This window comes from Elephas maximus, chromosome 19 (genome assembly GCF_024166365.1).
Source record: "Elephas maximus indicus isolate mEleMax1 chromosome 19, mEleMax1 primary haplotype, whole genome shotgun sequence".
NCBI classification, from domain to species: Eukaryota; Metazoa; Chordata; class Mammalia; order Proboscidea; family Elephantidae; genus Elephas; species Elephas maximus.
In genome coordinates this window covers 32,119,159-32,144,713 of record NC_064837.1, presented here as the reverse complement: position 1 = coordinate 32,144,713, position 25,555 = coordinate 32,119,159, and the positions used below count along the sequence as shown (strand labels likewise).

General features: G+C 43.5%; 3 protein-coding genes across 12 annotated transcripts in view; 2 read left to right on the top strand and 1 right to left on the bottom strand.

Annotated features, from left to right (window-relative positions):
* The window catches only part of MYO19 (myosin XIX), a 41,709-nt gene extending 29,446 nt beyond the window's left edge, over nucleotides 1–12,263 (bottom strand). For 3 of the 7 annotated variants that reach the window (XM_049859617.1, XM_049859618.1, XM_049859624.1), the window contains exons 1-2: nucleotides 12,014–12,263; nucleotides 1,682–1,832 (exon numbers count right to left, since the gene is read on the bottom strand). In XM_049859617.1, the coding sequence (XP_049715574.1) occupies nucleotides 1,682–1,832; nucleotides 12,014–12,226 (364 nt within the window). In that variant the 5' untranslated portion in view covers nucleotides 12,227–12,263. Of the gene's footprint in view, nucleotides 1–1,681; nucleotides 1,833–4,046; nucleotides 4,224–11,963 lie in introns of those variants that run through there. The other 4 variants (XM_049859622.1, XM_049859621.1, XM_049859620.1 and 1 more) reach the window with 4 other exon arrangements.
* On the top strand, nucleotides 5,917–7,818 carry PIGW (phosphatidylinositol glycan anchor biosynthesis class W). Its single transcript, XM_049859625.1, has one exon. The coding sequence runs from the start codon at nucleotides 5,917–5,919 to the stop codon at nucleotides 7,426–7,428; it is 1,512 nt and encodes a 503-aa protein (XP_049715582.1). The 3' UTR covers nucleotides 7,429–7,818.
* A 117-nt stretch (nucleotides 12,264–12,380) lies between the features above and the next one.
* GGNBP2 (gametogenetin binding protein 2) overlaps nucleotides 12,381–25,555 on the top strand; it is a 33,439-nt gene continuing 20,264 nt past the window's right edge. For all 4 annotated transcript variants that reach the window (XM_049859454.1, XM_049859452.1, XM_049859451.1 and 1 more), the window contains exons 1-4: nucleotides 12,381–12,564; nucleotides 13,041–13,236; nucleotides 19,899–19,979; nucleotides 23,539–23,792. In XM_049859454.1, coding sequence (XP_049715411.1) covers nucleotides 13,144–13,236; nucleotides 19,899–19,979; nucleotides 23,539–23,792 — 428 coding nt within the window. In that variant the 5' untranslated portion in view covers nucleotides 12,381–12,564; nucleotides 13,041–13,143. The remainder of the gene's footprint in view (nucleotides 12,565–13,040; nucleotides 13,237–19,898; nucleotides 19,980–23,538; nucleotides 23,793–25,555) is intronic.

Below are 25,555 nucleotides of genomic sequence, written 5' to 3'. Positions count from 1 at the left end.
GCCAATTACTATGCAAATTCAGCAGTTATGGTCTACTGAGTGGACTGGTCAATTCGTGGTCTGGCTGGGATGGCCATGCTTTGAAATTGAATATAGGGCCTGATGCCACAGCAGTTGAGGAGGACCTCAATACCATCAAGAAGAGCCTGGAGTGGAGCTCATCCTTTGGACCTGGGTCCCTGCACTGAAAACCTCTTAGACCCAGGAGGGAGAGAGCTGTGACACTAAAGACAGTTAGAAATGGTGGTAACCACAGCAGACCCCAGTGGCAGAGAAATAGCGGCAACAGTATGAGTGGTGGGAACCAGGAGACTGGTGTGAAGTGGCTGCAGTGGGCTTGCTGGCCCACAAGGTGAGAGAGCTGAGCATCTTCAGGCAGGAGACTTGCTGGCAGAGTAGGGTGCCTCTGGGCACTCGTCAGTGGAACTAAAGAGCTGTAACCCTTCTCCAAGCAGGGCAGAGGCCAGAGAAGGGCCTGTTGGCTGGCATGACCAAGAGAAGGGCTGCCTGCCTGCTGGCACAGCTGACAAAACACTGAGAGCTGTCTTGGTTGGAAGCTGTCCTGATCGAAGAACTGTATCCTGTCTCTTGAGTTGTATCCCGTTACTTCCAAGTTGATCCCGATCCTGAGTTGTTGCCTGTTACTTCCCTAATAAACCACATAATTGAGAGTATGATCTGTCAGTTACGTGGCCATTGCAGTGAAATACCAAACCCAGCAGATAAGTAGAGTGCTATGGTGAGGACAGCTGGTGTTAGAAACGGTTATAAAGTTGGAGAATGGAAGTGTGTCTGACCACTATCTCAAAGAAATCGGCTTCGTGCTGATCTTGATTTTCATCTCTCCTCCTGAAGATAGACAGGCCTTGCTGCTAGATTACACGGGTGTACTCTATTACATCGCCTTGAGGGCAGGGACCATCTAAAACATCTGCTTCAGCTCAGTGCCTGGCAACACTCAAAAAAAATTCAGCAAATATCTATATGCATTTGTCCTGGGCCAAGAGTGCATATGAAGGATACTATGGGTATGTGACAGAGCTCCACAGCGAAAGGTGATTTGGAATTCTGCACGCCAAGGGTGATGACAGCCTTTCCAGTGAGGCCTAGAGTAAGGGCAGGTTTCATAACCTAACAGCAATGCCTGGCATGTACCCCATGATCTACTCATCAGTATCCTTCTATATTTCCACATAGGTCATCTTCTCTGACAGTTCTGTACAGGCTGACCTCTTTGCCTGGAGTATTTTCCTTCTTCCACCTGGCTAACTCCTTCTTATTCTTTAAGGCTCACTTCAACACCTCCTCTTGGAAGCCCAGGGTTCCACCATGCCTCAACAATTCATGCTGGCAAAGACATCTCTCAGAGCTGTTTCTCCAGTTCAAGTTTGTATGGTCACCAAAGTACCCTTAGGATTCCTTAACCCATTCCACCTTACCTACCTCAGGAAATGAATGAAAAAACATAACAGGAGAGCTTCAAACTAGATATGAGAAAGTTTCTTGACCGTGAAGGGTGAAAGCGAAAGGCAATGGAGAAAATAAAAGACGTTTAACGGGTCTTTCCCTTCCTCCCTCATGTACCCAGATAAGGGCAGTTAAGCCTTCATTCAGACAAGCAAAGGCTGAGAAGGTACACCAGGTGCCTGAGCATCTAGGTTACCTAGGAGTGAGGTTTTACCTGCTGGAGCATCCTGTTTCAATACGGTCAGCCAGGGTTCTGGGTTGTAGGCACGAGCAGTGCTATCCACCTGGTTGTGGAGCACAGGCTGGGTCATGGGTCCAGGCAAGGGCTCAGTTCTGGAGGAATGTGAGACAAGTGACCCTGGATCCTGTGGCACGAGAGAGAAGACAAGGGCCACAGACAGGTGAGAGCTTCTCCAAGGTGATTCACTCTTGTTCCTCCCACCAAGCAGGAGAAACTGACCTGGGAACCAGGGTGCCACTGGGCAAAGAGGGAGAGTCAGCCCTGTCCCCTGCTAATCAGGGAACAAGGGAAACTTTTTACAAGAGCCTCCAGAGGCCCTCTGGGCTCCTTCTGCAGCATCAAGGCCAATTTTACTGCAGGGGTTGGGGTGGGGCTGCAGGTCTTCTGTGTCAGTGTGCCATGGAGAATACGGAAGACACTTGGGTGACAGAGATGCCTCCTGCCTGATCCTCTCTGCTAGACAGGAATGCCCTATTTTAGTGTAACCAGTAGTTGGTAGGTAGGGGAGGATTGAGTCAACTCATGATGCTCTAGGAAAACTGTTGTGTGGGAGGGAAATCACAGCCATTCACTGGGTGTGTAACCTTGGGCAAGCCACATCACCTCCCTGGCCCACTTTGAGAATGGGGATAGTAAAATCTACCTCACAAAGAGTCGTTCTGAAGGTCAAGGAAGTCATAGTTTGAAAGCACTGCACTAAGTACAAAACCATATATTCCCTTACAGGGTGTTCTGTTAGTACCACTAAGAGTTGATAATCCATTTGCAAAGGTGATCAAGTGGGACAATCCAATCAACTTCAAGAAGGTGAGGACTTCACAGAAGGAGAATGTGCTCAAGGCAGGGGGTTGTTATAAGGCTGGGTCTGACAAATCTCCAAAGAACCATAAGTGACCCTCAGACTTGGGAGTTTCCCAGGCAAGGAAGGATGAGGATGAAAATTCCAGAGATTTTCTTGGGGCTCTGAATACAGAGATGGGGACTTCCATGGACACTAGGAAAAAGACAATGCAGGCAGAGAAGGGCCTCAGAACTGTGTTGGATACATTCACCCTGGACAGTGACTGTACCCAGTGTGAGGGACAGCCACACAAAGGGCTCCAGAGACTCAAGGAGAACAAAGTTCCCTCAGCTGGAAGCTCCTTGTTAAGACAAAGGATGAGAGGCGGAGCGCAACAGACATGGCACTTCAAATCCAAAGCCTAGAACCCTGCTAGCACACGGATCACTAGCGCTCTCTAAGCCCTATCCTGTTTCCTCATCTGCCAAATGTAGTAACATCTAGACCTCACAGTGCTCAGTTAAGGATTAAATGCGATAGTACCTGTAAAAACACTTTGTAAACGTTAGCTATTACCATGCAGTGTCAAGTCTCAGCCTGAGTTAAGTCCGTTTAGTGCAGTTTTCTCCAGTTCTCCTAGCTCCTGCTCTCCCCTAAACTTCGCCATTAAAAATCCATTGCCATCGGGTCGATGCCGACTCATAGCGACCCCATGAGACGGGTAGAACTGCCCCATAGGGTTTCCTAGGCTGTAATCTTTACAGAAGCAGACTGCCACATCTTTCTCCCACCGACCGGCTGGTGGATTAGAACAGTCCTTTCAGTTAGCAGCCCAGGGGCTTTAACCACTGCACCACCAGCCAAGAATTTCTGGAAAGGGTGTGACCATTGTGGGTGGGAGAGAGACGGTAATGAGTACTTGAAATAACGAGTCAAGGCAAGCGGCAACCTGATCACCAGCTCCTGCTTCTCCTTCACAGCCAGTTTCTTTACTCATGGCAATGAGAGGGCAGACCGGGTGGGAAGCTGGGGAAGGGTCCTGGAGACCTGCCGGCTCCGTCCCCAGCGGAAACTGGGGACTTCCCATCCGGGTAAGGTGCCTGCCGTGCCCAGGGCTGGGATGCTGCTCCGGAAGCACCTGGCATGGAGACAGTATGTCCTTCCCAGAAGGTGGACGTGACCCCAGCCAAGGGCACAACTGTCCTGATGCTTCCCGGGGCCAGCCTCCCCGTCCCCGGTCCCTGGGTAGTCCGGGAGGGGAAAAGGCACGCGGACCACCTCGCCAACGGGTACCCTTCCTCCCACCCTGGATGCCCCCCCTGCCGGCAAGGTGGAAAGGTAGAAGAGGGTGACTATGAAAGTTCCTGGGTCTAGGGAGGGGCTCCGAGCTGGGCCACCTCCCCCTTGGATACAAGAGGGTCAAAAAAAGGGAAAGGGCTTTTTAGAAAAGGGACCGGGAGGCGTCCTCTTCTTCCTCAGCTCTCCGGGCAAACTGCCCTCCCTCCGCCCCTTTGGGGTCAAGCAGGGCTTTGGATCTGGGCTAAGGGTGGCACTCACCGGTCCCACAGCCCGGGCCGACGAGCGTGCGGCCGCCGCCTGGCCCGGCTGGAAAGGCGGGAGGTCCGGGAGAGGCGGCGGGAAGAGCCTGGGGAGGGCGGCCCGGGGAGGGCGGGGGCGGCAGGAGGAGGGAAAGCCGGGCCGCGGGATCGCACCCGCCGGCTGCCGCTCGGGCTCAGTGGCCGGGAACCGACCGGCTCCTCCCCGGGGCGGGGCCTGTGTGCGGCTCGGGACGCACGTGGCCGGCCCGGGACGCCCGGCCCCCGGGCTGGGATCTCGATGCGGGACGGAATGTTGAGACCCTGAGGTAAAACAAGGGTGGCGGTGAAGCCGGGGACTCCCCTGTTCCGGAGCCAGAGGCGCGGGGAGCAGGGTTTCCTGGGTCTTCGGGCCCGGGACTGGGGTCTTTCAGTAGATTACGCCGTGGCCGAATCTTGCGCCAGGCCCTCGGACCCCATCACCCTGACAGGGCGTCGCCCCTGGGATCTGAGGAGCAGTCGTGAGGCGGCGCGGCTTTTCCGTCCCCAGGCGCTCCTCTGACAGACCAGCCATGGCCACGGCCGGAGAGAATTTGGGCTGGACGAGCCCAAGTTAAAAGGGCACAGGAGTCGGGGGCCGGCGTCAGCCTCCCCCGGCGGGCAGCGGGCTTGCGCAGAATCTGCCGGCCCGGAAGAGCAGGCTGCCCCGCGCCGGACGGAAGCGCCGCCTCCCGGCAGGCGGAAGCAGCTCTCTCCCGCGTCCCGGCCGGCGCGGTTGGAGCCGGCAGCCTTGCGCACGTAGAGGACCTTCTGCTGGGGGCATCCGCGACCACCTGGAGCGCGTGAGCAGTAAGGGCTGGGCGCAGCCGGGGCGGAAGCGTGTCAGAATAAGGACTCTTCATTTTTTCAGGCCCGCAGATTCGCACTGGTTTGTTATGGTGAGGTATTGTTGCTGGGCCAGATCGCCTATAATGCATTTATTCATTATGATTTGATCAAAAAAGCATTCTCCGTGCCACTTTTTAGGCATTGATAAAGGGCAGAAAGGTGTTTTATATCTCTGAAAAAAAAAAAAAAAAACCCACACCAGTTGCATAATTCCTCCCCCAGGTATTAGCGTGCGTTTTGCCTATCTACACCTTGACCTGAAAATATGGCTGTCTATAGAAACCCTGGTGGCTAACCAAAGGGTTGGCGGTTCGAATTCTCCAGGCGCTCCTTGGAAACTGGGGCAATTCTACCCTGTCCTATAGGGTCGCTGTGTCGGAATCGACTCGACCGCACTGGGCTTGGTTTTTTTTTTTTTTTTTGGTGGAAGGTGTGGCTAGGAGGTAAGGAGCCTGGGGCTCAGTTTGCTGGAGGGCCGCGTGTTGTACCATTGGCAACAGGAGAGGCTCTGAACAGAAACGCTTAAGTGCACTTATAGCTAGTTACACACACACACAGTTTAAATCATTGATTAGGTGTATTTAATTTTCATTAAATAATCTTCATGACATTCTATGCTCCGTAATAGAAATTCCTATCTGCTTGCGTTGCGATGCCATTCTCAGGGTTTGTATCTCAAGTTCACTCTTTGTGAGTCTGCTTTATACAGAGAATAACTTTAGGTAGTGTTTAAGATGAGCTTTTAACCAATAATTTCACTATTAGTTATGACATTCCTATCTTAATGCATCAATGTTACACTTCTTCCCAGAAACCTTGGGAGGGGAATCACAAGTCCTAGGTTCTACTGCTGATTTGAAGTAGTTTGGGCCTAAAGTTCTGCTCTGCAACCTAGGAATAAGAGTAAAATCAAGTCAGGTACCTATATATGCCAGTTCCACAAGAACACTGCTTTCCATAAATTCATTCCTTTGCTCTTTTGCTTTCACAGGAAGAAACAAAAAATGTCTCAAAAGCAGATGAAGGAAGCTTTTGTCAGTAACCTCAATGGAACCACTGTCCTGGAAGTCATCCAGGTCTTGTGCTTGCCTGCACCCTGTGTCCTGTGCAGAGGGCTGCTGACCGTTCTCTTACAGCACTTCTATCCTTCATATACCTGGAGAACCCAGTTCTTCATTGACTTTGTTGTCTTGATAGTTCCCCTGGTGGCTGCTCTCACCATTTTGTCTTCATTTCTCCTCCTTGAGCAGCTCACTATAATTATCTTTGGGGCAGGACTGGCCTATCAAATATACCACAGGAGGACTTGCTATGCCAGAGTGCCTGTGCAGAAGATCCTTGAAAATTTCTTGAAAATCAGTCTAGAATCAGAATACATTCCAGCAATCTCCTGTTTCCGTACAATTAACAATGTATTTACTGCTATTGCCATTTTGGCTGTGGACTTCCCACTTTTTCCCAGACGATTTGCCAAAACGGAGCTGTATGGAACAGGTATAATGGATTTGGGAGTAGGAGGCTTTCTTTTTGGGACGGCAATGGTTTGTCCAGAGGTTAGGAAAAAATCCAGTATGGAGGAATCCAGATTTTATCACCTTACAAAGTCATTGCACTCTGTTTGTCCATTAGTCTTCTTAGGAATAGGACGATTAGTCACTATAAAATCCATAGACTATCAGGAACATTTAACCGAATATGGAGTTCATTGGAACTTTTTTTTTACCTTAGCAATTGTGAAATTGATAACATCACTGCTTTTGATTACTTGCCCCCTAAATAAGTCCTGGATTGTGGCCATTAGCATTACTGTATTATACCAGCTAGCTCTTGACTTTACCCCACTAAAGAGGTTCATCTTATATGGCACTGATGGCAGCGGCACAAGGGTTGGTTTATTAAATGCCAATCGAGAAGGAATAATCTCTACTTTGGGGTATGTGACAATATACATGGCTGGTGTGCAAACAGGGTCCTGTCTGTTTAAGAACAGATCACATATCAAAGACTGGATAAAAGTAATATGTTGTCTTCTACTGACAGGTATTAGCCTCTTGGTATGTCTTTACATAGTCCAGGCAAATATAGAAGCTGTATCTCGAAGAATGGCCAATTTAGCCTTTTGTGTTTGGATAGTTGCTTCTAGCCTGATTTTTCTTAGTAGTTTACTAATAGGTGATATAATTTTGAGTTTTGCCAAATTTCTATTTAAAGGGGCTCTAATGCCATGTTCTCGGAAACTTATCCAGTCACCTGCTACAACTAAAAAGCATTCAGAATCCCTAGTCCCTGAAGCGGAAAGAAAGGGAGCCAGTCTTTGTTTAATCACAGCTATTAACAGAAACCAGTTATTTTTTTTCTTGCTGTCAAATATAACCACTGGCTTGATCAACCTGATGGTGGATACATTACATAGCAGTACCTCGTGGACCTTATTTATGCTCTGTCTCTACATGCTTACCAACTGTTTAACTCTGTTTGTGCTACATTTGCAAGATAAGACTATAAAATTTTGGTGATTGATACAGGTAAAATTTATCTGTATCTGAGCAGTATTTTAACAGAGGATAAATATTAAATGTGAAGAAAATGTGCTTTTGGCAATCCAATGTTAACCATATTTTATTTTAGCATTAAGAGTTTCAACCCTTCTCTGTAACACTGGTAGTGATATTACTATTTTAATGTATCTCAACACTATATAAACCAAACCAAGAAAAGAAACAAAGCCTGTAATTTCCTAATTTATTAAATTTAGTATTTCAAAGAAACTGTTTTATAGAGTTGCAACACTGAAAATTAGAGGGTGGGGAGGAAGATTTTTATTTTTCATCTTATAATCACCTTAAACCATTTTGCATTTTTAAAATTATATGTATTACTTTTATAATAAAGTTTACATTAAAACATTTCAGTGTGAATTGTGGAATTGTTGACCCTTTATTGCTCTATTTTAATTTTTAATAAAGCCTAAATATTTGCAATTGACTTGATGGCAACAAATAACTACACAAGAAGTGTTTAAAATCAAAATATACTATGAAGTCAGAAAACAGTTAAGTACTCTGAAGAATAGAGTGAATTGTATGATACAGCTTACATACACGATTATGAGATAATCCAACCTGATTGGACCTAATTCATTTTTTTTAGCTTACTCTGGGCTGGGAATATGAAGATGAGCAAAGCACAAGTTATCTGACATCTTGGAGCTTGTGATCTAGGGGGGAAGACCCATTAGTCAACTGTGATAAGTCATGAGAAAAAAGTATAGATTATCAAGACTGATCTAGTAGAGGCGAGAGCTGATGGATGTGGAGTTACAGTGTGTGTGTGTGGCGGGGGCAGGGGTGCTGACAAGGGAGGGGGTAAACAGCAGAGAATATTCTAGGCAGATGAATCCCTCAGCAACAGTCCTGAGCTGGGAGGAAACCTAGCACATTTTGGAACTGAAAAAAAGGCTGCAACTTAGAAAAAGGGAGAGCATGGGCACTGAGATGGAGGTAGGCAGGGGCTGTATCAGGCATTCCTCATATACCACGTTAATGGGAAAGGGAACTGGTGACAAAGATGAGAAAGTCATCGTGTACCTCATCTAAAAAGTGTGGCTACCGTAAGGTTTAATATACTTTAAGGGCTTGAGTCATATAAAAAATTTGGCCAAAATCTAAGATTTAATAACCCTCCACAAAATCCTTAAGTTTCTAATGTTCACTGTATATCATTTAAAGTGGGCAAAAATATATATATATAATAAAAAACCTGTTGCCATCGAGTCAATTCCGACTCATAGCGACCCTATAGGACAGAGTAGAACTGCCGCATAGAGTTTCCAAGGAGCGCCTGGTGGATTTGAACTGCCGACCCTTAGGTTAGCAGCCGTAGCACCTACCCACTATGCCACCAGGGTTTCCATATAATAATAAACCAAAACTTGCCCTGAGATGTATTTTCAAGTGGAAATCTGATTACCACAGAAATAGCTAGGGGTCAGAATGCTGGAAGTTAATTTACTATTTGATAAGCAATATGGATTTGTTTAGTATAAAGTAGGTAAAAGGGAGCCCTGGTGGTGCAGTGGTTAAAGCACACAGCTGCTAACCAAAAGGTTGAAGGTTTGAACCCACTACCCGCTCCACAGGAGAAAGATGTGGCAGTCTGCTGCCATAAAGATTACAGCCTTGGAAACCCTATGGGGCAGTTCTAGTTAGTCCTCTAGGGTCGCTATGAGTTGGGAGCAGTTGGTTGGTAGGGTAGGTGGAGCCTCTTCTGATATTATCTTGTAGATTTACTGTTAGTTATAATTAAAACCAAAAATCCAGTTAGTTGTCTCTAATTTAGTTGAAAATTTATTTTATTCCCTAATTTAATTTATTATACTAACTAGTTTACTTAAATCTGTTGTACTGATGATGCCTAATTTGTCATTTATGTGGCACTTTATATTTGCTAACTACAATCACTTATATGTGGAACTATATTCTTGAAAGACATTTTCCCTCTAAAGAAATCAGTATGTTGAATAGTAACACAGGTATAAAAATAAAAACCAGATTAGATTTTATTTTCAATTAAAAAGGAAGACCTTTGAAGGTTAACCAATAAGATTATAATAAGTAAATTAACCATGACTGGGAAAGCTGATTGGTTTTCCTGCTATTTCACAGTGCCAATACCCCACGCAACCTAGCCCCTTACTCACTTCACAAAGTGACTCACTCCCATGACTTTGATATGATACAATTATAAACTGGGCATATCTACCACATTTCTGTGTAGAAGATGACAACCACTTGTATTTTTATTGAGCATCAACGTCCAATATGTTGTATAAGTCGTACAAAAACATCACACTTTGCTTCCTCGAAGTTCCCTTATAGTCTATGAAGATACAGTAAGAATTACACCGGTACACGTCATTTCTTGTAAACCTAGGCAGCTTGAAGAATAGTCATATTTCATTTATGCCTGAGTTTTGTGTCTGGCTTCTCAGACACTGGGAAGCTAAAAAAAAAAAAAAAACCCCGAAAACCAAAGAATGGAATTTTGCTGATAATTTATCACATTTCCATCACTCCAACTGTTCATTAGGTACCAGCAAAATGTCCTCTGCTGTTGACTGTCATCCTTCCTGGCCTTTCAAATACTTCAACTTTCCCTTCACAATACCAATATCAAAGTTAAAAACAGACAACTGACTTTTTATGTAGCAATCATTCACTTTGTTAATTAGACGTAACTTTTCTCTAGCAGGTAGACTCTTCTCATCTTAAACTGCACAGGACAATACTTAAGAAATATTTGCTGCAGCACTACTGATTACAGCTGAAGATAGACCAAGAGTGAAAATAGGTATCTGCTCTGAAATTGGGAATTGTTTTGCAATGAAATAATTTTGTAAGCATTTTCCCTTGAATATTGACTTTATCATCTTTGTAGTACCCAGCCTAACTCCTTGAGAAAGAGCAACTTGTCTTTAAGTTATTCACCTTTTTAGCCTTACAATAACTTATTTATTGAATGCCTATGTGAAAGGAGCCCTGGTAGCACAATGGTTAAGTGCTCAGTTGCTTACCTAAAGGCTGACAATTCAAACCCACCCAATGGCTCCACGGGAGAAAGTGCTTGTGATCTGCTCCTGTCAAGATTACAGCCAAGAAAACCCTATGGGACAGTTCTACTCTGTCACATGGGGTCACTATCGTATGGAATCGATGTGAAGGCACCCAACAATAATATGTGATAAATTGTCCAGAAATACTAAAGCAGCATGCACAGAGGTCCTAAAGGTCAAAACCCAACCAGGGAAAATCAGTAACCTCAGACGACGAGATTACTGTGCTCTCATTTTGATGTATTTTATGACTGGGTTCTAATGCCTTTTCTAACTTAGATATAAATCCGAAGAGTGAATGCTCTCTTCTTTGCAGTACCCAGTTTATGCTCAGGATTGAAAGTTATTAAAATTAGCACCTATATGTTGAGCTCATTGTTGTCAAGGTCTTTACCAACCATAATCCAAGGTTTAAAAGGTACACTGTAGGTACATTAAATTAACTGATACTGTCTTTATAGGAGCACCTCTAGACCTTAAAAGCCACAAGAATTTTAAGTCTATTTTTACATAAAACATGAAATTCTCTAAAAACACCCAAGTTTTGGCTATGTAGTCTAAGCAATCAGAAGCTGCATGCACATCCTACATGCCTGTTGGATTTAAACTAATGATTCCACTGTTCTCCTGATCTCCTAACACCGCCAAAAGACATACTTACTGGATAACCATACCTTTGGGACTAAACAATGGCTCTTCCAGTTTATTATGTCATCTACCCTAACAGTGACCACACAATGTCATAAGTCAACATGGCAAAGGATGCGCGGTGGGTTTTTTTGTCGTGAATCTCTAAGACTTCATGTGATGACCAAAATACATTTTAAAGGTCAGTATCAGAGCTCTAGCCTATGCTCCCAAGAAAGATAGATTTGTCTTTAGGATTAGGTAGTTGTAAAGCGGTCAGTGAATTTACCCTTATCTTCAAAACGTTCATAGGCAAAAGACTTCCCAACTATTTTGGCTTTACAACAGGTTTTCAAAGACTTCAAGGTAAGAACTAAGCAAACCGTGGTGGGCAGTGTAGAACTGTCTTTACAGCAGCTCAGCTTCTCAGGAGACGGCCAGAGGGAAGAGCCTTTGGCCAGTACCAGCACTTGCCCAAGGGAATGGTCCTCAGTCTGAAATCCTAAGTTAATATTAATCCAGCCCAAGAAGCTCCTCTGACCAGGGCACATACACAAGCCACTGTCCATAAAGGGGATGGTAGGTTTTCTATTTGCTTCTCGTGTAACACAAAAATAACTGTCAGCTCTTGACTACTTTCTGTCCCCCCGGCGGGATTTCGACGCAGTTCCACTGGAAAGCAGTTATGCGGCTGGCTCCGGGTGAATCAGGGTGTTAGGGCCACGGAGGCCTTCGCCTCCAATCTTCCCGTAGTGAAAAGCGGATTAAGAGGCGTCAGGTACCTGGAAACCGAGCTCAAAGTTTGTCTCTTACCCGCCAGATGCTCGTCTCCCCTTCCCCTCACTCTCGCCTTCTGTTCTCACCGATCTCGAAAGCCTCAGGTCCTCATCGGGCCTCGACCCTGGGTTGGCCGGGTCGGCTCGGTTCCCTCCGCCCACCTGCCCCCGGGAGCGCGGTTCCCGGTCCCGCGCGGCGGGAGACTGAGATTTAGGTCTACTCACTCCTCCTAGCAGCCCTACTTCGGATTTATTTAAGTAGCTAGAGAAGAAAAAGGGCGCCGGGCACGAGCTCGGCATTGCCTGCGAAGGACCCCCACCCCTTGCCCGAGCGTTTCGAAATCAGCACCCTGGAAGCGACGGTGAACAATCTCGCGAGAGGAGGCGGGGCCCGCCCAGCGTTCTCGGCTCCTCCCTGCCCCACCCTCCCCACGTCCCGCGCCCTCCCTCCCTCCCCCACTCCCCGTGGCTCGAGCGGCTGACTGAGCCTGGAGAGGAAACGGCATTCGGAGCCGCGCTCCCGCCCAGGCCGGCCCTGACGCGGGCCTCGTCAGCCGGTAACGGGGAGCAGAGGTGGGGGTCAGGGAGGAGACCACGAGACGGCGAAGGTCAGAGCCGAGAGACCTCCTCCGAGAAGGGTGAGGACAGGGTCGGAGGCCCCCTTTGGCCTCCGCAGAGCTGAGGCGGGGTCGACCCCTCCCAGGGGCGGGGTCGCACTGGGCAACTGCAGCCCGGGGACTGATTGGGCGGGGCGCTAGAAGAATGGGGAAGAGGGGGTCAGCTGTGGGCTAAGGGTGCCTGAGCGGCTGGAAGCGGGGAGTGGGCTGTGGCGCTGAAGCAGGGGTGGGGTCTTGGGGCCGGGACTCCTGTGACGGGCTGGGGTAGCCTCTCCTTTGGACCCAGACTGGAGGCCGGCGAGGGGGTGGGGAGGGAGAGCGGCGCGAGGGGGCGGGTCCCGGCGCTGCTCGGCGCTGATTGGCTGGGCGCGTGTGGAATCGGGTGATGGGAAACGCCGCCCGGTTCTCCGGTCCCCGCCTGCTTCGCTCCCTCCCCCCCGTGGCGAATGTGCTGCGCGGTGGCGGGTGCTTACGCTCGCGGGGTTTGGCTGTTGCAGGCAGGAGGAGCTGGGAGGAGGCGGCAGCGGCAGGAGCAGCAGCAGCGGCGGCAGCAGCAGCTGGGAGGAGGTGGTGACGGTGGCAACGGCAACGTCGGCGACGATGGCGCGACTGGTGGCAGTGTGCAGGGACGGGGAGGAGGAGTTCCCCTTCGAGAGGAGGCAGATTCCGCTCTACATAGACGACACCCTCACGGTGAGCGGGCCGGGCCGGGCTGGGCTCGCCGCTCCCTGGCAGCTGTCTCCCCTCCTCCCCCTCTCTCAGCCCGAGCGCTGCGCACTGGAGAAAGAGTGTGTTGCAACTCCTAGGCGAGGCCTTCCCTCCAGCAGGCCCCACAAACTCGCCTTTGCAGTGGGTCGCTCGGTAGCCTTTGCGGGCCCCAAGCCTAGCGCTCCGTTCGCACTTTGAGCCCTTCTCCCCAGGTTTTCCTTCCTTTTTGAACCCTCTACCTTTACCCTTTCCCTTCGGGAGACGCCGCTTTTACCCAAGCACGCGTCTTGGAGAGTGGTTGAAGAATCTTAGGCGTTTAGGGCCTGTCCCTTACAGAAACCACCTACCCTTAGGGAGGCTTAATTATCTGGAAATGTTGTAGCTGCATTGCTACTTGTATATTTCTATTTTAATATTATAGCTCTCACTGCATGGGCATAATTACTGAGGGCAGAGTGACGTGCATTTGCAGAGTAAAAATTCCACGCAAAGGATTTGATTTCCTTGTAAATAATCTTCTATTAGCAATTACCTTAAAACTGTTTGAAATGAATGTATTGCTAGGCCATGACTCTTCAAAATGGGCTTTCTTGGCATTAGTTGTTCTTTAGTGTACAGATAGCTCCTCCACACCTTTTTTTCTTTTTAAGGAAGCCAAGTTGTTGAACGTGTAAGAGTACTGTAAAGAGCTGATTGATCATTTTGAGTGTCAAGACCCAGTTCTGGGTAGTTTTCCTTTTCAGAGTTAGTGGTTGTACAGCGTTATGGATTCTCTACCCTGTGTTGCTGTACTATTTCCTTTAAAAGGAAATGGCAGAAATTTGAACTGAATCTGAACAGGAAATAAAGGGTGCAATAGCTTGCCACTATTTCTGAAGAAATTAAATTAACCTTTTCTGAATATCTTTTTGTATCTTTATTTTGATGATGTCGAATCTGGATTGTACATTTTCCTGTTTTGGCAAGATGTAGATGAGTCTTTTTGTTTTACCATCTTTGATTTTATGCCAGTCAAAGACATTTTATCCCTAATTTTTTTGCAAATATCTACTGAGGTTTTTTCAAATTTTAAATAAAATGCAAGTCATTGTAGAGATGTCACTCTTTGCCTTTCTATTTGCCAGTCTCAAGACTTGATAGAGCTGTAAGACTTTTAGAAGGATTAGGAGAGCTGTTGAATGGCTTGATTTGTTAGAACTTTTTAAGGGAAAATATCTATAATTACCCAGTGCCTCCCCCCCCACCCCCGGAAAAGGTCAGATAATTTGGCCTGAAGTAAAGTAAACAAAATTTTTGTTTAATTTTGCTACATTAGAAATTACTTGTATGTACTCCTTGTTATGATTTCTGTGTTTTTTGCATTGAAAGTATAATGGACTTGTATTTTAAATAGTTAAAAAAAAAACTAGCACTCTGATCAAGTTTATATGATGCATTTCTCAATTTGAAAACTCATATGAGCTTGTTTGTTGATATTGTTTTGCTTCTCTCCCTTTCCAACATAAACACTTGCCTAAAGCGCATAGTTTGGTATTAGCCTCTTAGGTTTATTGTCCTAGGATGGATTTGAAGTAAAATAAAATGCCATGGATTTTGGATATGAAGTGTGTCGCAAGTGTATAATACCAAAACGTAGGGGAAATCAACATGAATTTGCGTATTTACAAAATTTTAAAAGCAATTTATTGATTTTCTCCTTATACCCACATAACCACCTTTAATGCGAATGTACCATTAATGGCATCAGTCACATAGCACTTTGAAATGGCCAGCTTTTTGGGGGCTCTTATACTCTGTTCTTTCTACAGTGATGTTAATTTACAGAATCTTCCGTACGGAAAGATACAACCTTGCACTGTGATTTAGTACTGTACTTATTTCTCCAGACAAATCTGGATTGGACTGTACCTGGTGGTTGAATTTTGCTTCTAACGTAGTGCGGACTTGTGACCAAGGCAAATAAAATTTGGGCTTGCTTAATTTAAATATTTCAAAATAGCATTTTATTTAGGAAAATGCGCAGTTTTTTTTTTTTTTTCTTTTTTACTCTGGAGTTGGTTTTTATCACTAGAAAATGAATGTGACATTTCACATATTACTTTATATTGGGACTCCTGCAGTCATTGAATGCTGTTTTGTGAAAGTTCTTGTCAAGAATGCACCATAATTAGGGAAACAAGTATATTTTAGGACCATTCTACCAAATACTACTTAAGGGGAGAATGCAAAGCAGAACACTTGTTGGGGAGGAGGGAGCAAGAGGGGAAGGGGAAGAGGGTGCAGCTTTCTGCTCTGCACTTGTCCATTGATAGTTTGGCGCGTGCCTGAAGCTAACCTTTGGTTTGGTTTTTGTTCCTAGAGTCCTTAAATAATGCACTGAGGAAACTGTGATCTTTGGGACAGGAAATAAGAGATCATTTATTTCAAGTAGTTTTAGAATCTTCTCAGCAGCTAGATGTTACAGTCTAGTTATAATGTTTACAATCAGTTACAAATGTTTATTATTTTAGTAACAGACGGTTTCTAAAACCTAGAGCCTTAAACTGCATGATTTTAGCTTGGGTTTGTAAAATGAAATTTAGAAGCTCCTGTTATGTGATATGTTATATCAAGTTTAAAAGACTAGTGTGGTAGTTTATGGATTGACACAGTGGCTGCAACAATGGGCTCAAGCATAACAACGATTGTGAGGATGTCACAGGGCTGTGCAGTGTTTCATTTTGTTACATAGGGTCGTTATGAGTCAGAACAGACTCAGCGGCACCTAACAATGGTAGTTTACTGGGTTTGAACCCTTGAGCACGGTGCTGATTTAAGTGTATTTGAAAAAAATCGCAAATAAGTAAGCTGATGGAATATTTAGGAAAATAGTGTGCTGTGTGGCTAAAATGCTGTTCAGTGTTACTAGAATTGTAAACTAGATGGACAGAATACAGGTTTGATTTTAGAGATCTTTGAAAAAGTACAATTTTTTGAATATTTTTTTAAAGAACTAATAAATTAAAAATATATACTTTTTGTAAAACAAATCTTGATAAATAACCACAAAACAAATTATCCTTAATTCTACTTCCCAGAGATAACTGAGGCTATGGCAGCATCTGGTGTAATTCCGGTCATAGGTACACAGATAGGTGTGAGCTGAGATTGATTGTCTTCCGTACCATTTTATATCCTGCTTTTTTTCACTGAATGTGCTGTCGAGAGCATTTTTCTCTTGTCGTTCTTAAACACTTTAAATGGCTGTGTAATATTCTTCTGTGTGACATCCCATAATTCAATCATTCTTTTATTGCTGGATATATATGGGAATATAAATAATGCATAAACCTTTTAATTTTACAATTTTTTTTTCTGGAAGTTGAATTGTTTTTTATAAAGCTCTTAATAGATATTATGAAATTGCTACAGTATTTTTGGAGAATGCAACTTACTGTCCTACTTCAAACCAATCTGAATGGACTAGGAAGTCTGGTAAGAGCTTTTAAAGTCTGAGCCTTTAAAAGATAATAATGGTAGCGTATCTACTTGGGAGTTAGGTGTTTAGCATTTCTTAAAAGTTTAGCATTTAAAATTTTTTCTTTCAACTCTTGATTTAATATTTAATTTTATCAAGGGTGACGGATGTTACAAATAGCTGTGAGGATGGAGGAAGTAAATGAATAAAATTAAAGTGAAAATGATTTTTAAATACAAATCTGATACAGTTGGTTAGAACTTGTGAGAATGTAATAAAAACAGATTATTTGTGGTCAGGGGAAACCAGGACAGATACTTAAGAGTGAAAGTGGGTAATGGATTTAATAAATTTCATAAAGCAGTAATTGCAGCACAATGACTAGTTCTATTTTTGGATAGCTGTGGATAGGCAACCTCATCATGAAGCCGAACACTAATGACTCCTCTGTAAAGCCACACCTGAAATACTTTACAAGACTGTCTCCCTTTAGGTAATCTAGAATCTGAAGATTAAGTCTAGATAGTGATTTTAGAGAATGGGGGAAAGCAGTGCTGCTATCTTCTCTGCTGGAAACCCTGGTGGCATAGTGGTTAAGAGTTCTGCTGCTAACCAAAAGATCGGCAGTTCACATCTACCAGGTGCTCCTTGGAAACCCTGTGGGGCGGTTATACTCTGTCCTGTAGGGTCACTGTGAGTTGAAATCGACGTGATGGCAACAGGTTTTTGGTTTTATCTTCTCTGCCATCCTCTTGTTTTCCTTTTTCTTACTGTCATCTCTAAAGATACTAAAAGGCATAGTGATTGGTCTGAGAGCAACAAAGAAGGCCATTGTTCTAAGCGTTTGAAAGGCATATACCTGTTGCCAAGGAGTCAATTCCAACCCATAGCGACCAAAGAGGACAGAGCAGAGCTGCTCCATAGGGTTTCCAGGGATTGACTGGTGGATTCAAACTGCCAACCTTTTGGCTGGCAGTTGTATTACTTAATCACTTAACCACTGAGCCACCAGGGCTCCAACTTGAAAGGTACACACGGACAGTAATTATTTAGTGTGAGTGTAGGGTCTATAACTGGGGTGGTATAGAATAAGTACGAGAGAAAATACAGTGTTTATTTGGACTGATAAAACCCAGGAAAGATACAGTAACAGACCAGGTTTTTATGTTTGTAGACCTATACTAACCATTAACCTGTTGCCATTGAGTCAATTCCGACTTATATCGACCCTATAAGACAGAGTAGAGCTGCCCCATACAGTTTCCAAGGAGCACCTGGTGAATTCGAACTGCCGACCATTTGATTAGGAGCCTTCTAACTAGGCAACCATTGCGCAACCGGGGTTTCCTAGTTAGATGAAAATGGAATGATCTGAAATGCATATTTTTCTTTTTTAATCCTGTTCCGTGTGACTTTTAAAAAAGCATTCCGAAAGGAAGTGTTATCTGTATAATTAGATTATCATTTTTTAAGGTGAGCTGGTAGGTTTTGCTGTGTTAGATATGTTCTTTGACGTCTGCTTTGTTAGAATAATAAAATACAGTTGATCAGAATAAAAATATTTTACTTACATGCAGTTAGAATTTAGGATATCCCTCTGTAAACCAGATGGTAAAGACTTTGGTTAAATAAGGACTATTGTTTAAATGTTTCTTAAATCGTTAGTTTGGATCTTGAAATAGTATAGGTATTGTCTTTTTTTTTTAATTTCTATTTTTTTATCGTGGCAATTAGTTTTGGTGGTGAAATATAGTGTCTATTTGTATCAAGCAAGTGAAGCGCCATCAAAGTGTTAGTTGCTTAAATGGTAGGTTTGGAGTGACCTGCAGTGTACTATTGAGTTACATGTCTCTAAAAGCTTTTCTTACACCATTTTTATGATTCGACAGTTATATTGTGTCTTAAACCCAGTGGTCATTCCAACATACACAATGTAAGTTAATTGTATCATTAGCTATGCTTTTATCATCTTTCTGCACCACTAATACCAGGATTGAAAACCCTGGTAGTGTAGTGGTTAAGAGCTATGGCTGCTAACCAAAAGTTCGGTCGTTCGAATCCATCAGCTCCTCCTTGGAAACCCTCTAGGGAAGTTCTGCTCTGTCTTGTTTTCATTTATGCCCTAAATGGGTCTCTTTATCCTGACTTCACTATTGTGGCCCTTGTTGTCTGAAAATAGAAGTTTGTTCCTAGTCAATTCCAACTCATAGCTACCCTATAGGACAGAGTAGAACTGGCCCCATAGGGTTTCCAGGGAGAATCTGGTGGATTTGAACTGCTGACCTTTTTGGTTAGCAGCCGTAGCTCTTAACCACTGCACCACCAGAGTTTCCTTTTCCTAGTACAGTATGTTTGATACATTTAGAATTTTTTAGTTAAGATATAAATGTGTTACTGTATTTCATTGCTTTGAAGGCATACTTTTTACGTGTTTTAACATCTCTGCGGCTGGGATGCACCTTAACTTTGGTGTCATCCTTCAATTATAATGGCTTTTTCCTTACTGGTATGTAACTATGGTACTTCTTAAGATCAGTGGTGTCACAGATCCGTGAAATGTGCTATATTTTTTTTTATTATCTGGCATACTGAAACATCCCTAAGCGTCATATCTTTTTCCTCTGGTAGTGAATTTTGATAAATGAGTAAGTATCTCAGTGTATTCCTTTTGTTCATAATTAGACCTAATATTTAGTGTGTGTGAAATACTGTTTTAAGTATTTTAAATGTATCGATTCATTTAATAGTTATTAGTCTAAGAATTAGTCTAAGAATTATTGTGTCCATTGTCAGAGGAATAACCAAAAATTTTGTGTTATTTCATTTACTAAGTGTTATTATTGGGCACTGCAACAAACACTTTAAAATACTGTTTAATTCTCAAAGTGGCTCTGAGAGGTAGATATAAGAAATTACTGCTACCTCTCTGAGAATCAGACAGGTTAACTCGCCCAGTGTTATAACATAGATTATAAAGGGTAAAACTAGGTTGGAACTTAAATCTCCCTGACTTTAGTGCCTTTGATCGTAATCAACTTGGGTAACTTGGATTTTTTTAAAACTTTTTGGGCGCGAGAGGGCAGATCTGACTTTGGGCAAATCTATTTTTGTCCTATGAGTTTATGAACTTGTTTGTATTGTGTGTTTGAAGATGACAAAATAATTGATTTTTGTTCTTTTGCATTTTAAGATGGTGATGGAATTTCCTGACAATGTGTTAAATCTCGATGGGCATCAGAATAATGGTGCACAACTAAAGCAGTTCATTCAGGTAATAGTTTTTTAATCAGTATTTTAAATGGTGTATGTGTTTTAAAGAGTCATTTAAAATTCTAGCTGTAAGTATTACTTTCGCTTTACCTCGGTCTTAAGATTTCATCGAAATTCCTACAGTAAATAAACTCAAATATCTGATACATGTACCTGTCATGTGATAAAGATTTGGTAGTGTCGTGTTAACATTTTATGTGCCCATAAGGCTCTAATTTTGTCAGGTCATCTTTCCTTTTTTTTTTTTTTAAATAGGGCATCTTAGTTATCTACCTGTTGCTGTCGAGTCGATTCCAACTCATAGCAGCCCTATAGTTATCTAGTGCTGCTATAGCCACAAGTGGGTAGCTTTAACAAACAGAATTTTATTTTCTCACAGTTTAACTCGTTGCCATCAAGTCAATTCTGACTCATAGTGACCCTATAGTACAGAGTAGAACTGCCTCATAGGGTTTCCAGGGAGCAGCTGGTGGATTCAAACTGCCAACCTTTTGGTTAGCAGCCTGAGCTCTTAACGTCTTTGTCACCAGGGCTCCATTCTCATAGTTTAGGAGGCTAGAAATCCAAATTCGGGGAGTCAGCTGTACAACCAACCAACCCATGGCCATCGAGTTGATTCCAACTTATAGCGACGCTAAAGGACAGAGTAGAACTGCCCCGTAGGGTTTCCAAGGAGCACCTGGTGGATTTGAACTGCCAGCCTTTTGTTTAGCAGCTGTAGCTCTTAGCCACTATGCCACCAGGGTTTCCAAGCCAGCTCTAGGGGGAGGCTTTCTCTCTCTCTCTCATGGGGGAGGGTCCTTCTTTCTTGGTTCCTTTCTGATCATCATGTGGCATGGCACCTACCTTCCCCCATCTCTGCTGCTTTTCTTCCCTGTTTAACCTGCTCCTTTTATATCTCAAAAGAGATTGACTCAAAAGACAGCCTACACTAATACTGTCTTATTAATGTCACAAAGAAAACCCATTCTCAAACGGGATTATAACCACAGGTCACTTTGAGGACTAAGGTGCACCTGACCCAAGCCCTGGTATTTTCATGACAAGGCCAGACAGTAAATAAGGAAGACCAAAGAAGAATTGATACCTTTGAATTGTGTTGGCAATGAATATCGAATATACCATGGACTGCCAGAAGAACGAACAAATCTGTCTTGGAAGAAGTACAGCCAGAATGCTCCTTACAAGAGAGGGTGGCGAGACTTTGTCTTATGTACTTTGGACCTGTTATCAGGAGGGACTAGTCCCTGGAGAAGGACATCATGCTTGAAAGTAGCGAGCGAAAAAGGGAAAACCATTAACGAGATGCATCGACACAGTGACTACAACAGTGGGCTTAAACATAGCAAAGATTGTGAGGGTGGAGCGGGCCCAGGCAGTGTTTTCTTCTATTGTGCATAGGGTCACTGTGAGTCAGAACCAATAACACCTAACAACAACAACAACATTAAAAAAAAAAACCTAAAGCAATTGCCATCCAGTCAATTCCTACTCATAATATGACCCTGTAGGTCAAAGTAGAACTGCCCAGTAGGGTTTCCAAGGCTATAATCTTTACGGAAGCAGACTGCCACATCTTTCTCTCACAGAGCAGCTGGTTGATTCTAACTGCCAAACTTTTGGTTAGCAGCTGAGCACTTTAACCACTGTACCACCGGGGCTCCTTAACCATAGGTATAGGGCTTAGGATTTAAAACACATATTTTGTGGGGGGGATACAGATCAATCCATAACATAGGGAATATAACTTTTCGTTAAGAATTTAATTGGCTTTCTTCCGTGGTAACGGTTTTGTTTTTTTTTAAAAAAAAAAATGTATTATGAATTTAAGTATGTTTTACTTAATTTCTGAGCAATATGACATTGACAGATACTTTGTATACAATCAAGATAATGAAAGCTAAATTGTTAGTTTACTCCAAAACACTATTCCTTGTCCATGTGGAATCAAAGTGACAACAGCAGCGATTAGATAGGAACTTTAGGGGGCAGTGAGTTTATGTTAATGGGGGAGAAACAGCTCAGAAAAGGAAGGGTGAGAATGGTTGCACAACTTAATTGTACATGTATAAATGGTTCAGTTGGAGTATGGTTTGCTGTGTGTATTAACAACAACAAAAAAATTGATTTAGGAAATGAGAATGTTGATACATTATGAAAAATGTAACCAGTGTCACTGAACAATACATATAGAGATTGTTAACTGGGAACCTAATTTGCTGTGAAAGGTGCCCTGGTGGTGCAGTGGTTAAAGCGATGAACTGCTAACTGAAACCTTGTTGGTTCGAAACCACCAGCAGCTCTGTGGGAGAAAGATAGGGCGGTCTGCTTCAGTAGAGATTTACAACCGTGGAGACCTTGTGGAGTTGCTACCCAAACAAACCAAAACCCAGTGCCGTCGAGTCGCCTACAGGACAGAGTAGAACTGCCCCATAGAGTTTCCAAGGAGCGCCTGGCGGATTTGAACTGCCAACCCTTTGGTTAGCAGCTGTAGCACTTAACCACTACGCCACCAGGGTTTCCGTGGGGTTGCTAGGAGTTGGAATCAACTTGATGGCAGTAGGTTAATTTGCTGTGTAAATTTTCATCAAAAACAATATTATAAAATCAACTGCAATAGAAAATAAAACACTATTCCTCAACGAGGTGGCTTGACACGGTGGCTACAACAGTGGACTCAAGCATAACGATTGTGAGGATGGTACAGGACCGGGCAGTGTTTTGTTATGTTGTATATAGGGTAGCTATGAGTCGGAATTGACTAGATGGCACCTAACAACAGCAACATCCTGTTTTTAGAGAAAACTTTGAATGAAGGGTTAATGGCAAATGTGAGAAAATGCTTTTTGGGAATTATCTTTACTATCTGTTTTTTTTTTTTTTTTGTAAATCTGGAGGCATTAATTGTGGTGTAGCTTCATCCAGGTAGGAGTTACTAGAGTTTTGCCCATTTCTCTACAGCTGTGGTTCTCAGTCATTTTTGTATCTTATGATAACCAACTGATAACATCCACATGCACGAGCATGTTAGTTACTCACCTTGGGCTTCTCCATAGGTAAGATAGGTCTAACCTCTGCTAGTGCATAACATACCTGTCCATACCCCCAGGTTGAGAATTACTCCTCTACATGGTCACCATCATAACTTGACTCCTATAGCTAAACATAGTGTGTCGTTAAAAGCTGGGAAGAAGACATGGTAAAGCTCAGTTGTCTATATTATTTTTTCTTTTCTTTTAAGTGAGTGCTAGGCTTAATACTCAACAAGCCCTAAAATTGCAGATGTAGGGCTTCTTTTTTCAGATGCTTGGGGCACACAATGTCTAGGCCTGGCATCCTAAGCAGAATTTGTTACACACTAAATTCTAGAACAAGGGGGTTTGTGGAGCAAACTAAATACAGCAGCAGTAGCCTGCCTTTCTGACTCAGTTGTAGGCAGATGATAAGCCCTGCCCAGGTTGTATCTATTGCACAAGGATAGGAATCAGAAGTAGTAGTGAAAGAACAATTTCATATTCTTTCTTAAAAGCTCTTCATTTTTCTTTCTCTCTTTATTTCAGCGACATAGTATGCTTAAGCAACAAGATCTCAGTATTGCCATGGTGGTGACATCACGTGAAGTCTTGAGTGCACTTTCTCAGCTTGTCCCATGTGTTGGTTGTCGTCGCAGTGTGGAGCGCCTCTTTTCCCAGCTTGTAGAATCTGGAAACCCTGCCCTTGAACCCCTGACAGTAGGGCCTAAGGGAGTCCTGTCTGTAACTCGAAGCTGCATGACTGATGCAAAGAAGCTTTATACGTTATTTTATGTACATGGGTAAGTATAATCAGTTAGGAAAAAGTGGGTTTATTACATTTTTAAATAGCTTGGTCACAGTGGCAACTTTTTTTCTAAATTTGGTCAAGGGAAAGACTGAGTTCAATTTGACAATTTTATTGAATTTATTGTTAAATGACTTGTATGTGCCAGTGAATGTAAAGTTTCTGCTGTCATATGCGGAACAGACAGTAAGCAAATAATATATCAGATATGATACAGAGAAAAAGCAGAATAAAGGGGATAGAGAATGGGTGAGTAGAATTAGTATGACGTCTTCTGTGATAAAACGACATTTGAACATAGACTTGAATAAAGTGAATGAGCAAGCCATGTAGATATTTGGGGGAATGCAGAGAAGGAATAGCAAGTTTAAAGGTTCAGGTGCTGGAGTGTTCCTGGCCTGTTTGAGGACCAACAAGGAAGCCATATGGCTGCAGCCAAGTGAATGAAGGGAATAGTAATAAGAGATGAAGTCAAAAGGGTAATAAAAGGTCCTTGTAGTGCCCTGTAGGTCATCTTGAGGTCTTTGTTTTTTACTCTTAAGTGAGATGGGAAGCTTTGGGAGCCTTTTGTGTAGAGGAGTGATGTTGTCTGGCTTGAAGTTTTATCAGGCTTATTTGACAGTTGGGTTGAGAGTACTGAAGAGAGTGGGGTGGAAGGACAGGTGAAACCAGAGAAACAAAGGCTATTTAATAATCCAGAGAAGAGTTAGTCGTGACTTGGATAAGGGTGGTGGCCACAGAGGTGTTGAGATGGAGTTGTTGAGAAATGGTCGAATTTTGGATTTATTTTGAGGAATAAGCCAATAGAGTTCACTGATAAATTGGATGTAGAGGAAGGCATCAAGGATGATTCATAGATTTGTGGCCTAAAGAACAGGACAAATGGTTTCCATTTACTGAGATGGATAAGACTGCAGTTGTGGGAGAAAGTTCGAGAGGTCAGTCTTGGACATGTTGAGTTTGAGGTATCAGTTGGACATCCAAGTAAGAGTTCAGAGAGGCCTGGCCTGGATGTGTAAATTTGCATAATCAGCCTGTATATGGTATTTAAAGCTATGAGATTAAATAAAATAGCCAGAGTGTGTATAAATAGGAAAAGAGAAGAGGGCCAAAAACTGAACAACAGGCTTTCCTATTTAGAGGTGGTGGTAGAGGCTTTGGATTTTACTCAGCCTGAGAAAAGAACGTTTGAAAAGTTTTTGAACAGAAAAGTAACATAATCTGACTTATGTTTTGAAAGGATCACTCTAGCTGTTGAGCCTAGACTATGAAAGGGCAAAGGGTAGAAGAAAGGAGGCCAGTTATTACAGTCGACTAAGCTAGAGATAGTGGGAGGTTGGTCAAAGGTGGTAATGGTGGAGATGGTAAGAAGCAGTTGGGTTCAGGATATATTTAATAGTTAGACACCAAAGACACGAAGAAAATATTAGCCCAAGAGACAAAAGGTCCACATAAGCCAGAGACTCCATCAACCTGAGACCAGAAGAACTAGATGGTACCCAGCTACCACCAGCTACCACCCTGACAGGGAACACAACAGAAAGTCCTGGATGGAGCGGGAGAAAAGTGTGGAGCAGAACTCAAATTCACCTAAAAAGACCAGACTTAATGGTCTGTCAGAGACTGGAGGAACCCCCAAAACTCTGGCCCCCAGATGCTGTGTTAACCCAGAACTAAAACCATTCCCAAACCCCACTTTTCAGACAAAGATTATAAAACATAAAACAATATTCAGGAAGAGTGTGCTTCTTAGTTCAG

Excerpts from the sequence above, each read along its gene's own strand:
- PIGW (XM_049859625.1), top strand. The coding sequence starts at position 5,917 with ATGTCTCAAAAGCAGATGAAGGAAGCTTTTGTCAGTAACCTCAATGGA.